We start from the raw sequence: 15252 nt of genomic DNA, 5'->3' as shown, positions 1-15252 counted from the left end.
CCAACCTTGGTAATGGGTAAATTACTACCATTGGCAACCTGAATTTGTGTTGGACCATTATACTCACGGATGTTTTTGAGTATATTAGTTGAGTTGGTCATATGATTGGAAGCGCCAGAATCAACAAGCCAAAATTTAGATATTACCTCATTACCTTGCAGCCCCAAAGCTGAAAATGCTGACAAGATCATTTGTTGTACCATTTCAGGAGTAAGAACTTGTCCTACTGAAGACGAGTTATCTGTAGTTGAACCATTTATCCCAACTTGAAAAGCATTTGCCCTACGGTTTTGAGGACGTGTGGGACACTCTTTGATAATGTGTCCTTGTTGTTTACAATAATTACAGAACTTCTTGCCACAATTGCTAGCAATATGACCATATTTCTTGCAACTGTAGCATTGAGTTCTAGCCATATCCATGCCCTTTCCTTTCCCTTGAGCTGCAAATGCGACAGTGACAACATTTCCTTGATGAAAAGCATTTTGTGTGAAGAGACACTGCTTTTCACGAAGTAATTCCTTAAAACAGACATCCAACGATGGAGATGGATCACGGTTCATCAAGTTGGAGCGAACATTTTCAAAATCATATCGTAATTTCATCAAAAATTGATCTCGCTTGCTTTGTTCATGAACTCCTTGAATGATGGAGATAGATTCAGAAGGTATTGTAGCATAAACGATATCGGTAAATTCGGCCCATAAGTTCTGAAATCTAGAGAAATAATCTTGAACAAAGAGACCTCCTTGAGAATACATAGCAATTTCATGCTCTAACTGAAAGCGCCTTGCGCTATGGTCTTGGTTGTAAACCTTTTGTAAATAATCCCACATGGCCTTTGCTATCTTGTATGGCCTGAGATTAAGAACAATAAGAGGGTCAATTGACCCTAAAAGCCATGTCATCACCCGAGCATCTTTAACCTTCCATTGACCGAGCTTTGTAGGATCAGTAGGAGTAGGATCACTTCCATCTATATGTCCCCATACTTCTTTTCCGGTGACAAATAGTTGGAATTGAAATTCCCAGGTAGAGTAATTTTTTCCTGTGAAACGAACATAGAAGGACTCAAACTGATATGATGCCATGTTCTTGACAAGTTAAGGAAAATAGAAATGCAATGATACAAAATAACCAAAATGACCAAGACTGAGATTCCAAGATGCCTAAAATTCCAAGATACTTAGGACTTACTGTTGACTAAAAAACAGTAAGCTGAACCAAAACTTTCAAAAAAAAATTCTGAAAGAAACCACAGATGAAAGATACTAAGAATCAAAGCACTGAAAAAGGCTCTGATACCATGTCAATTTTGCTGAATGATTTCTCTCAAATGAGAGTTCTTCCATTAAATAGAAAGAATTCTGATTTACATGCCTAAAAATCTGCTATATATCCCTAAATATATGCTATTCCTAATTGTAATATCTCTGAAAATATGCTACATTAATCTATGCTATCTCCTATCATCATTACACAAATATTTAGAGTTATAACATAGCTATGTACAGATATTTAGAATCTGTCCAATCATGCTAACAGGTTGTACATAACCTGATTCAACTATGGCTGCGTGTTTTTATTCTAAGCACTGAAAGATTGAATGTTAAAAAATGTAGCAGCAACAACGGAGAACTAATGCATGGATTCAGTAGCTGTTGAATGTACCAAGTGTCACCAAATTTTGGAATAGAGAAAGGGCAAAGAGATATTTGTGGTAAAATTGGATAAGTGGCAAGCCATAAGAATGAATAGTAAGCTTGTAAAAAAAGGCAAAGGAGACAATCTTGACACATGAAAACTTAAACAAGAGGAAGCCCAATCTACGTTCTAGTTGCTATCTTATGTGAAGAATAGGTGGAGACAATCAACCATCTCTTTTTACACTGCAAATGGACAGATCAATTGTGGCAGATGTTCATCCAAAAGAGGAAGATCAAGTGGACAAAGCCTGGGAGAATTATAGAAGTCCTACAATGTTGGAACAGGGATGGAAATGCAGGAAAACAAGAGAAGAGATGGAGGATTGTCCCAACTTGCATTTGGTGGACAATTTGGAAGGAAAGGAATCAAAGATGTTTTGAAGGAAAACAGAACAATATCCAGAAGATAAAGACAAATTGCCTAGGGCTTTACTATTTTTGGTAAGCAAGTAGTAATAGGAGATGCTGAAAATGTGTTTAATATTATTGACTTGCTGTAACTAGAAGATCTTAGGAATGATGCAAGTAAAACTTTTTGGAGGGGGACTACACTTTGATGTAGTATACTTGTGGATATATAGAAGTAAATGTTACCTTTCTCAAAAAAAAAAAATAGGGGATGTAAGTAAGAACAACAAAGGGAGGTATCATATTGCAGAATTACATAAAGCAGGCTTAGCGTGTGAATAAGGTTGTGGCAGCCAATAAAGGGTGAAATTAGCCATATGAGGAGTCCAATTTTTTTTTTTTGATGATGGGAAGTGTGAGAAGGTTCCCAAGGCTTACAGGGGCAGGAGTATAGCAACGTGAAAGCAGCATACCTGGATGATCTGGTGTGAGTGTGGAATTCGCAGTGCTAAACATAAAAGTCTGGATTGAAGTAGTGTAATGTTTAATAAACGAAGTCATTATTGGGACCGTGCTGGGGAAAAGGGAGAATGGATAGTAGGTTGAATAAGTATCATACCTGAATAGTGACGTATTTGGTGCGGTGTTGAGCGCAACTTCGTAGGCAGCAGTGGAGAACTTCGGGATTTGATTGAGGTTGGTGAGCAGAAACAGGGAGAAGCAGTGAGAACATGAAGTAGTTTAGAGAATCAGAATAGTCTGTGGTTCAATTCTTAAGATGGTGGCGTCCGTTGTAAACAGAGACAACGTTTTTGAAGAGCCGCAATAAGTTTAAAAGGAAGGAAGCGGGGAAGCGGCTGTTTAGGGACTGATGAGGTTGAAGCGACGTTTGATTGTGGCGTTTCTCTGGAGAATGGGAAGGGTAGTTGGTGAGAATATATAAATTTGACTAAAAAGGAATCCCTAGCTTGTGGTGGCGCCACTTCATCGGGTTGAGGGTTCTCTTTTATATAAATATAAGATTGTGAACAAAAAACGTCCTTTAACTATCCAAAATTTGCAATAAATATTCTGTTAACTTTTGTTAAAAAACTAACCTTTGAAATAAATACGTGTGCCAAGCACATGACTTCCTTTCAAATATCCATATTCGGTCTGATTCTAAGTTGCTTGGACTTGGGTGCGGGTGCGGATCTAGAGGTCGGATCCTTCATGATCTAACTTTTAAGATTCGGGGATACGGATCCATGTATGGATACGGGTGCGGGGATTCACCTTAATATAATTAAAATATCTAAAAATAGAGTTATAAAACCTAAATTATGAGATATTATATGAAGAACTTGGGGAGAATCTTGGAAGGAGATTAAAAGAAAATGAGTGAATATAAATTTCTATATAAAAGATATTCATCTTCTTCAATTTCACCTTAGCTTTTGTATTGATTATAGAAATCATTAAAACTGTCCAAACTTTCTCCATCGATTTTGGTCAAAGTACCCAAAATCGGTTGACCAAATCGGACATAGATCCCACACTCATACCCACACCCGTGTCGACAAGGGTGCGGCACCAAAAGTGAAGAGTCCGAGCAACTTAGGTCTGATTGAATATAAACAGGAAAAGAAATGGTTAAAAAATACAAAAAAGAACCTGGCATACCAGTAGAAAAACCCAGCAAAACAGCACCAAACCAGCAAAAAACTGCAATGCAGTAGAAAAAATCAGCAGAAAAATTGACAAACCACTAGAAAAACAACACCAAATTAGCCAAAAAGCAGCCATACAAAAAAAAAACTGGTAAACCAATCGTAGACAGCAAAAGGATCAACAACAAAAAAATTTAAAACTGGTAAATCAGTAGTAAATAGCAATAAAACAGTAATTTTTTTGGGCAAAACAGAAGAAAAACAGTAAAAAGAGATCTATACAATGAATTTAGACATAAATGAGGAAAATAATACTTAGAGAGAAAAAAAAGGAAGCTAAAACACATATGAGCTCTGCGATCCCGTTAGCGTATCACCATTAGTTGGTCATATCCTGATGGAGGGAAAACTTTAAACTTGAAACATAGGTATATGAGAAGAACAAAATTACAATAGAAATATGGAGATTTGGGGGGGAATGTGCTTGACACAGATATTTATTTCAGCCGTTAGTTTCTTAACAAAAGTTAATAGAGGGATGTTTATTGCAAATTTTGGGATACTTAAAGGATGTTTTTTGTTCACAATTGTAGCGTAAGGATGTACCCTAAGTTTGGGCTTATACTTCAGGGATAATTTAGCCNAAACTTTCAACTTGACACATAGGTATATGAGAAGAACAAAATTACAATAGAAATATGGAGATTTGGGGGGAATGTGCTTGACACATATTTATTTCAGCCGTTAGTTTCTTAACAAAAGTTAATAGAGGGATGTTTATTGCAAATTTTGGGATACTTAAAGGATGTTTTTTGTTCACAATTGTAGCGTAAGGATGTACCCTAAGTTTGGGTTATACTTCAGGGATAATTTTAGCCAAAACTCCACCTTATATATGCATAGTATGGTGAAAATAATTATTTATAGTTCTTTTATACTATTAATTAATGTATTAAACTTAATTGTCAAATGTAGAAATAAAAGTAAAACAGGTTTTCAGATTTTTCATGCAAGGTCTGTCCAACAAATGCGCCACTGTTCAAATTTTCTCTTTATACATATGAAAGAGTAATTTTTTCTTAATGTTCTTTGCTTTTTACTCTATTCTTCAACTTGAAAAATAGTAGAATTATTAAATGGAAGAGGGCCAGTAACGGGGTTGTAGTAATTTTGATAAAAAAGCATGTCATTTACAGAAAAGGCTAGAGAAGCTTGGAGGTTTAACAGATGAGAACAGTGGAGGATCCAGGATTTTCATTAAGGGGATTCGGAAAAAAAGAGAGCAGTGCTTGAGATTTGAAGTTTGAACCCCTCAACCACTAAACCAACCTTTAATCTTATATTCAGGAGGTTCAAAATCATTTATAAACATAAAAATTCTTTAAAATACTTTAAATATACAATGTAATTTTTTGCAGAGGGGGTTCGGGTGAACCCCCTCGGCAGACTCTAGGTCCGCCCCTGGATGAAAAAACTCTCAAGGAATTAAAGTAAAGATGTTTCTTGATCGAAAAAGTTGTGATCTTAATTATGTATTTAACTTAATAGAGGCTATAAAGTAAGCCATTTATTTATCAACTAAGTAATCACTACTATAGGACTTTTTGTTGAGAAAAGAACAAGATAGTTGGTTTTACTTTTGAATGTTGTGTGCATTAGTTAATTAGGATTGAGAACTATTTGAGAACCTGCTATCATTTGAAAATTTCACCTTGGAATAAGGTTAAACGGGTAACTCCATGTGGACCATTTAAAAAAAGATACTGTAATAAATTTTTTGACAGAAGACAACAGGAGTGGTGTTTTATTATACTAGTAATTTTGACTATTTCTAGCTTTGATTTTGGGAAAATGAAAAAAAGGCAGTCCACTGCACTGAGCTTTCTATTGTATGCAATCTTTACCTTGCATTTCTTAAGCAACATGTTTCCACAGCTCAAACCCATGACCTCCTAGTCACATGACAACAATTTTACCAATTAAGTCAATACTTCCCTTAAATATTTTTAAAAAATGTTTTGCAGATGGAATTGTTGAGGGAAAAAATGAAAGGACTGTCAAAGGGTATGTTAGATAGAAAGGGGAAATAATATGAGACAATACTTTCAAGCACAACAAACAGTTCAGTTGTCAGTTCAGCTGCAACTTCCAAGAGAATTGACTCTTTTACCTTTCTCTACAAGACAATAACCATCTCAGGTAAAGTCAGAACAGATAAAATGTTTTTATGCATATAATAATTGTACTTCTCTGTCTGTACCTCAATATTAATTCAAAAATGATGTACAACACTTACAATAGTGAACTTATTGTATTACTATTTCCGTTTCAATTTGTTTGTCTTGTTTTGACTTGATACTGAGTATAAGAAAATAAACAAGACTTTTGAATCCTGTGGTCTTAAATCAAAGATATGTCAAATGTTCCAAAATTCCCTTTAATCATTGGTCTTAAACATTCTATGCGAAAAATTGTAATTATAGAGTTTCCTAAAAAGGAAAAAGATATTCTTTTGAAGTGGACTAAAAGGGAAAGTATGAAACAAATTGAAAAGGAGTGAGTATATCTTGTGGTGTATTGTAGTAAGATTTTGATACTACTAAGACCCTAGAGTTATTTCAAAATTTGTTTATAGAGTTTCCTAAAAAGGAAAAAAATATTCTTTTGAAGTGGACTAAAAGGGAAAGTAGAGGAAACAAATTGAAAAGGAGTGAGTATATCTTGTGGTGTATTGTAGTAAGATTTTGATACTACTAAGACCCTAGAGTTATTTCAAAATTTGTTTAAAGTAAGTGGTGGACAAGTAGCTATATCAACATAAGATAAAATTACCAAACAAACAAATCATCAAAATACTAGTAGTCACTCAATTGATAGTAGTTATTATCTCAGAAAGTCACTTTCTTTATTGAGCAAAATTGAAATCAAGAAGACTGGTGAGATAATAACTATTATTGAGTGATCATATGAGAAATCAATCTTATAATAACTATTATTGAGTGATCATCTGAGAAATCAATCTTATATTTACTTGGAAATGTTATTTTGCTAATTGTAGTTGTTTGGAAATTTTATCTTATGCGGCAACTTGCTTGTAATGTCAGGGTCAGGTTGATATTTCTAATGACTTTCATTTTATGCTGAGTATAGGAATAGATGATGTGTTCTATCGTAGTTGTTGACCTTAGTTTTATAACTTTGTTGTAATAGACCTTTAGTTCGAAGATCATTTGTGAACTTAATCCTAAAAGAGAAAGCATTTTGCTAAACAGCTCAAGAATCATGCATTTGCAACATGGTGTACTTGTCTTCATCATATTATAGAGCTTTATTGCTAGTTTTGAACTGAAGAAACAGTTTTTGCACTCTTGTTTCATTTGAACAGGACGTGATGCCACTCGAGGAGAACAAATGCTCAGGGCATTGCAAGGCTATAGTGCGAAGGATAGTAGAACAAGAGCTGAAACTGTGCAATGGTCACAAATGCAGGAAATGCTGCAGCAAGTGAGAGGGGAGAAGGAAGAACTTCAGGCTTCTCGTGATTTCTGGGAAAAACCAGCCCTTGACTTTGCTCGTGAAATCCAATCTTTACAGTCCTCTTTAAGAATCTGGTTCTTGGTTTCCAATGATACGTTTGATGAAATAAGTTTTGATTTGAAACAGTTCACTATATTATTTCTTCAAAAGTATCTCATTTACTTTTCACTTGATCCGAGGCTCTTTCGGAAACAATCTCTCTACCTCCACGAGGTACTGGTAAGTTTTGCATACACTCTATCCTCCCCAGACATCACTTTGTGGGATTGTGGGATTTCACTCGATATTTTGTTTGTGTTATCTCATTTTCTTTGCTTTTATAGGTGGAAGAATGGAAAGGCAAATCACAAGCATTTGAAACCAAGGCAAAGGATATGCAGTGTGAATTAACTGCAGCAAAAGACAAGCTGGAATAATCAAGGACAGAGAAATCTACGGCACATGATCAAAGAGAGGTAACATCTACCCCGAATTCACCTTTGTTGTCATTAGCCAAGCAAATTGAGAAGGAAAAACGTGTGTTGGTTTGTCGGTTAAAAAAATGCCATTCAGAAGTTGCAAAAACAAAGAGGTGTTGAAGTGATTTCAACAAAAGATTTGCCACCTGTTTCTCTTGGGAAGCAACTAGAAGGAAAAGTGCATGTTTATGCATTGTCTGAAGTAAAATCGCGGGGCCAATGACAGGAGTGGTAGATCAGAACTTTCTTCTGTTGGGATAAGAAAAGAACATTCTTGCAGCAAAAAATCAGGAGTACTAAAAAGGCCACCATTTAGAGATGTTGGGAATTCATCACCATTATTGTTGAGGCAAAATAGTAAAGCTGTTTACCCTTTGCACAGCCCTTAAAGCTGAGTAAGCCAAATGTCTCTTTGTCTTGGAAGTTTTGTGATGTTATTTGTCTTCTTCAAGTGATTATTTGCTTAGTATTGATTGGTGCAAGCCTTTTGTAGAGCAAACAGTTTTGGTAGTAATAAGAGTATTTGCATTGCTAATTTTGCTACATTATTCGAAACTCGGTGAACGAGTGTGCCCTCTCTATCCTTCTCCAATTAAAGTTTAGGCTCTTGTTTGTAGTAGGATTTGACTTATCATGTGTGTTTGGCACACACATCTCATATTGCGCTCTTATAATTGAATCAAACCCTTGAGGGCATCCTTCCTTCAAGATCTCTAATGCAAGCTTAGTACAGAGAAACCATAAGAAGCATTTTGGTTTTATAACATAAGGTATTCATCTGCCTTGAGATAGTTGCATCATCTAAGAAAAAGCAAAAGAACATAAATAATTGTTCAGGTACAAAAATTGATGTCTCTTTTGCAACAAAAGGTGTGAAAAAAATGTGAAATTTCATTCAATACAAGAAATCAGGAAGGAATGTGCAGATTGTGTTTTATAATTTTGGTTTTTGGAGTATCCAAAGAAAAAAATATATAGGTGAAAAAGGAACTGATAATTGAAAAGATGGATGAAGTTGAGGGAACAAAACTCTCTATGTATGTATATATAAAGCATAAAAAATGTGGCATTCAAAGGGTGTATTTGGTATGAAGAAAAATATTTTTAATTTTTTCATGCTTGTATGTTCAAACAACTGTTGACAACATCCTTATAATATTTCACCTAAGAAGGAAAATTCTTTAGGCCTGTTTGGAAAGCCATCTCATTGGATTTAGTGTAATTACTAGGATAGTGCCTTGTAATTTTATAATATAAAAATCTATTTGTTCGGCATAGTGTAATTATAAATATACTGTTTGATTGTGCAATTACAACTCAAAGACTACTGTAGAAATGTATGTTATCCTTGTTTACATGTTTTAAGCCGCATATGATTAATCTCTAATATTGTCAATATTTGTAACACTTCTTTTGCTTAATTACATCTAATTTAGAATCTTGTACTACTGGCATACTTATAAATATTTGTAAATTTTGCAATAATGCAAACTCGTTCATCATAATTAATTCAAGAAAACAAAAAAGAAGACATACTATTAGAAGAAGAGATGCAGGAAGACAAGTTATGAGAATGATCAACTCAATAACACTTACATTTAACACAATATCCATCTTATTTTCAAAGAAGGAATTACTCAACTAAAAGGACATTAAATAAATAACATTTCTAGTGGAAATTTAAACAAATTGAGAGTAGAATTTATTAAGCCTTGGAATCCATGACCATAATGGTGCTAAGGTTCATTGGGTGCATGTAATCAGTTGTTCCAGTCAAGATTTGTTCAACAATGATTCTGTTAGCCTTCTCCGTGGGGTGAAATGGATCCCAAAATGCATATTCATCTCTGTTTGAGCACAAGTTGGATAAAGGTGTGCACAACCCCATCCCATTGTATGGTCCTTGTCCACAACATGCCACCTTTGATGTCACAAATCCTGTCCCATATTCCATTTACCTTCAAAGTTAGTAAACCAACTATATATATAATGTAACCTATGTTGTTCGGACTATCCAAAAAGGATGCCATACCGTATCGGATCCTTCAAAAAGTGCACTACTTTTGAAGGAATCGACACATACCCTTTGACATTTTCGAAGGGTCCAAAGCAACATAGTATGTAACTAATACATGTAGATTAACATGTTGTACCAAATACTTGCCCTATTTTCTAGGTTACTATCCCTCTTATCATGGACAATTGTATTTATCTTTTAGGTAAAGCTTGATCATAGTGTAAAACTTCTAATATATACTACTAGTGTATAAAAGTTACATCCTATAATTTTTCATATATATAATACAACAAGATTAAAGAGAGTTGGTCAGATGGTAAACATCCTTCACCTCCCACCCTAAGATCGTGTGTTTGAATTATCAAAGGAGCAAAAAAGGTGAAAACTCTGATTAGGAGGTGGTAAAAATAATATAGTAAGATTTTCCTCCGGACCCTACCCTATGCTCTCATTAATTAAAGTAGTAGATATTAGAAAGGACTAAAAATGTGAGATATCATTTAAAGCCTAGGAAGAAGCCAACTTATATTGCTACAACCTATAGTACTCTCATCTAATTTTTCTTTTATATATATATGCTAAGAATGACAAAAGTAAGTAGGCAATTAATAATTATGAGGGTTAAATTATATACCAAAAGCTTGAGGATCAGTAATGAAGTCCAAATGCATTTGGTTTGTATTTGCTGCAACAAAAACATGGCTGCCTATTTCACTATTGAGACCATTAAGCATCTCAACTAGTTGTGGATTGAACAGTACTGCTGCTTGCTGCAAATCATCCGCGCAGCTGCCATCGCGGCTTCTTTGGGCTAATTCCGCGGGCACACAACCTAATGGCCCTGTTCCCGTCACAATAACTCTACGAGCTCCTAAGCTATAGAGTTTCTGCGTCATAAAATTAAGCTATCAGTATATATAATTTAAATTCATTGGTCAATTACTAGAGATTCATGTTGCTTTATGATAGATCTTCAAATTCAATAATGAAAAATGTTGTCTTTATGATGTGCTACACAAAATGACTTGAACTATAATGACATGTACAACTAAGAGTTGTACAATAATTAATCACATGCATGATTTATTTCCTCTCTAAAGTAGGTCTGCATTGGTTCAATATAGAACATACTTCATCGGCTTACTTTTACTTGTCCACTATTTAAAAAAAGTAGATTGTCATTTTTAACGTATTCATAGCATTAATTACTTATTTCCCAAATTACTTTCTAAGACCTAATTAATATCAAACATTAATTAATATGAGTAATATGGTAAAATAGTCCTGTCGTTATTGTTTTCTTAATGGACATGTCAAATCCAAATATGACAAGTAAAAGTGATCCGACACACGATAAAAAATGATATATATATATATGTATAATTGTTACCTGAAGAACATTTTTGTATTCAGAGATGACATAGGAGACATAATCTGGAAGCATATATTGACGAGATCTAACAGAAAAAGGGATTAAATAATAGTTGTTGACAAAATCATTGCCACCAAGTGTAATTAGAACAAGACCCTCTTTCACCAATTGCTTTGCCTTTTCACTTCCTATCAAAGCTCCAACTCTTTTTTGGTATTCTGCAAAGTATTCTAGTTGTTGTCCAATTCTTATAATATTTACCTGAAAAAAAAAAAAACTCTTCATATCATAAATCTATCTAGTGCACAAGAAAATCGAGAGTCAAATTTCTTAATTTTGATTATAAATTTGAAGAGAGAAGTACTGAAAATATTGAACTTGACACAAATTATTAGTTTCATCCCCTAATTATTGATAGCCTTAAAAACACTCCTTTATTTTACTAAATAAACTTAGATACACCTCCGATATGCAACATGACATAAAAAGTGGTTTCAAACTCTCGTAGGAGTATGAGGCTCTTAATAAAAAGCCGAGAAAAGTTTGAAAACACCCTAAACTTAATGAGAAATAGGGGTGTATTTCACTCATGTTGCAAGATTGGGGGTGTATTTAAGTTCAACTAGTCAAGTAAATGAGTGTTTTTAAGACTGTCAATAGTTTGGAGATGAAACTAATAATTCACGCCGAATTTAAGTGTATTTTTAATATTTCTCTTAATCTTAATTTTAAATTTCTTCGGATAAAATTTATGTATTTAAAAGCTGAGTAATATTTATGTGATATTATACTTTGTACTTATTTAAGTCTCAAAATTTGAATGATGCCACAAAATCAATTACTATTGCAAATTGAATAATGGAAATTGAAAATAGAAATAAAGCTTACAAATTGAATTCCAGTGTCATTNAAAGTGGTTTCAAACTCTCGTAGGAGCATGAGGCTCTTAATAAAAAGCCGAGAAAAGTTTGAAAACACCCCTAAACTTAATGAGAAATTAGGGGTGTATTTCACTCATGTTGCAAGATTGGGGGTGTATTTAAGTTCAATTAGTCAAGTAAATGAATGTTTTTAAGACTGTCAATAGTTTGGAGATGAAATTAATAATTCACGCTGAGTTTAAGTGTATTTTTAATATTTCTCTTAATCTTAATTTTAAATTTCTTCGGATAAAATTTATGTATTTAAAAGCTGAGTAATATTTATGTGATATTATACTTAGTACTTATTTAAGTCTCAAAATTTGAATGATGCCACAAAATCAATTACTATTGCAAATTGAATAATGGAAATTGAAAATAGAAATAAAGCTTACAAATTGAATTCCAGTATCATTAAGTACACCAACCCCAGCAGAAGCAAAGTTGGCACCAACAAGAAGCTTTTCCCCTTGAAGCTCAGGACTCAAGTATGGCAATGTAGGCTCTATTCCAAGTTTTTCACCTAATAATTACGTTAACAAGGACAAAACAAATTTTAATAAATAATTATATATAACAAGGTATAAAACAAAAAGACAAAATGGATAATCATAGCAATATTGCACCGAGTAAAGCTTTTTGCAAGTGAGAGTGAAATTTCTCCCAAAAATAAGTCTGGAATATCAATTTTTGAAACTTGAAATTTTTTAAAGACAATTTTAAAATATGATAGATTTAAAAAATCTTTGTTCAAACGCTAGCTAATTCCACCTCTCCACTCCACCCTTATCTTTTTGCAATTAGTATAAAAATTAGTCATGACTATTGAAATTTGAAGTTTCGATCCCACAATGGAATTATTGTTTCTAGATCCCAAAATTGTCCCATGAAGGACCACGTGTGCCTGATACAGAATATTGCTGCATGCATGCACACAGCAGCACCAAATGTGAAAATAATGAGGAAGGAAGAAAATATTTTGAAGGTTGTAAGACTTCAACTCCTATTAAAGAAAATATAGAAACTAAAACAAAGTTGGACTTAATGTAAATGTAATCGGAAAAGGGATCGACTTTAATACCATATAAAATAATAGATCTTGGACTTAACTCACTCTCCAAATAAGATAAAAATTGTCTGAGTCCATATGAACAAACCAATTATATCCATCCCTTTTTCCAACGTGGAACTTGTTTTGTTAACTTAATGATGTATATTTTGGAATGGAATGCAAACCACAAATTAAAGTAGAGAGAGGGTCATATAATAAGTCTTTGTGTGTCCATATATGCCATCAAACTTATAATAATATCACTACTAAAAAAACCCGGATTTAATAATAGAAGTAGCTAAACAACAAAATTCGTACTTAGCAACAAATTAGCGACATAGTGACGAAAATGTGTATGAAAATAAAGAAGAGAGAAATAATATAATTAACTGATAATGTCAGGAATGTTAAGGCCATTAGAGAATCGTCCAGTAGGACGATGAGTTGGATAATCAATGCCATAAGGTGGTGAATCTGCACGAGCACTTGTAGCCAAATAGTTGTTATTTCCAGTATCAACTAATGAATCTCCAAACACAAAAAATGCTCTTTCAGCTGCACCCTCTACTACTCTTAATACCATAATCATCATCAAAATAATAATATTGGAAGCCATTGAACTAATTATGTGAAAGAATGAACTAGCTAGGTGGTGTTACGTTTGCTTTCCTTTCCTTTTTTTAAAGAAACTAAATCAAGTGTGATAATTGGGAAATAAGAGTTGCCTTTATATATACAAAAATTATTGAGGAGGTAAATAATTTTAAAGTAATAAATGCCTTTGGATGTTTGGTGTTATAATATAAAAACCAAACTACTAACTAGTTAAGAAAAGGATCACAACAACTTTCAATTGGAATAATCAATGTAGACAGTTGTTTAGCTGGGGTGATTAAATGCATTTTCAATCATTTCACCTCAAAGAGTGTTTTATTTTCTTTTCCTTTTTGAACTAGTTCAACTTTTTACACTTACGTACGGTGTACAATATATATACAGTACTCACACGATCAAGTAAAATAATACTCCTCTCGTCCCATTTTATATGAGTTAATTTAACTTGACACGAAGTTTAAAAAAGAAAGAAAGATTTTTGAAACTTGTGGACATATATTTGCATGACTATAAATCATTTCATTAAGTGTAAAATAAATATTTTACAGTTAAATTGTTACTTAATCTAGAAATGTGTTATTCTTTTTGGAATTAACTAAAAAAGAAAGTAAGTTGTATAAATTGAGACAAAAAAAGTACATGTTATCGTTCATAAAGTGTGAGATTATAATAATAACCTGCTGAACATAAAATGAATCTGCTATAACAAATTGAATATATTGATAATGTAAAATATATATACATGCAATAATGGCTATATTTTAAGTTAAATCAATAATTTCCTGTTATTATGGATGTGTGATATTTTCACTTTTCCCATCTCTTGGTTAGTCAAATGTAGGAAGTGGGTATGAGTATGACTATATATGTGAATTCATTACTAATTTGTTATTTAAAATTGACTAATTCTGCCGTTTGCGTTATGTTGTTGCTAACATGAACTTGAACTTACCTACCATTATAAAAGTTTTATGAATTCCTTCAAAAAAGTTGTTTTCTTTTTCCGGGTTTTCACCCTATATTCGAAGTCCACATTAAACCCCGACTAAATTTAGATCGCGCGCTGTAGAATGCATTTGGAGTGGCGCTCCCAATATGATTTTCTCCTTAGACATGACTCAAAGTCGAGACATCTGATTAAGACTGAAGCGTGCAGTCCCACCATTGCACTACAACCAACCAATATTAGTAGTGGTTGTTAAAAAGGTTGAAAAGGCATCAAAATAGCTAGTATATATGCATCGACGTATAAAATTGTATCATCTGACTTAGCTTGTGAAATTTAACTTGACTAAGCTCAATTCACCATCGTATGTTAATTAATATAGAAAATCCTATATAGAAGTATATAAGTAATTTCTTTGTTGAAGGAAAAACGAAAAAAAATGAGATTTCTTGGCTATTTTGTGTTACTTGTAAAAATGGTCTTCGTATGTTAAAAAATAATAATTGTCTTTTATTGATATGTTAAAAATGACAAACAAAAATGAAAATTATTAATAATAGACTAGTAAAAGTGAACGAAGAAAGTAATTAATTTTGAACCAATTTAAAAACAAAAATAAATGGATAAACCAAT

General features: G+C 33.2%; 2 protein-coding genes across 5 annotated transcripts in view; one reads left to right on the top strand and one right to left on the bottom strand.

The window, feature by feature from the left end:
- Positions 1-8245, top strand: part of LOC125875031 (pentatricopeptide repeat-containing protein At5g38730) — a 19075-nt gene extending 10830 nt beyond the window's left edge. Inside the window, exons 6-8 of one of the 4 annotated variants that reach the window (XM_049556088.1) lie at positions 5728-5902; positions 7089-7459; positions 7564-8245. The gene's annotated coding sequence lies outside the window, so the exon portion shown is untranslated. The remainder of the gene's footprint in view (positions 1-5727; positions 5903-7088; positions 7460-7563) is intronic. The other 3 variants (XM_049556087.1, XM_049556085.1, XM_049556086.1) reach the window with 3 other exon arrangements.
- A 979-nt stretch (positions 8246-9224) lies between these two features.
- On the bottom strand, positions 9225-13759 carry LOC125875033 (GDSL esterase/lipase At5g33370-like). Its single transcript, XM_049556091.1, has 5 exons — positions 13449-13759; positions 12403-12530; positions 11106-11348; positions 10350-10602; positions 9225-9636 (listed from the first exon to the last, which is right to left on the bottom strand). The coding sequence occupies exons 1-5, from the start codon at positions 13672-13674 to the stop codon at positions 9404-9406; spliced, it is 1083 nt and encodes a 360-aa protein (XP_049412048.1). The 5' UTR covers positions 13675-13759; the 3' UTR covers positions 9225-9403.
- Between the last annotated feature and the right edge of the window lie 1493 nt (positions 13760-15252).

This window comes from Solanum stenotomum, chromosome 8 (genome assembly GCF_019186545.1).
Source record: "Solanum stenotomum isolate F172 chromosome 8, ASM1918654v1, whole genome shotgun sequence".
NCBI lineage: Eukaryota > Viridiplantae > Streptophyta > Magnoliopsida > Solanales > Solanaceae > Solanum > Solanum stenotomum.
Note: the sequence above shows the minus strand (reverse complement) of the source record. Positions and strands in the feature narration are given on the sequence as shown.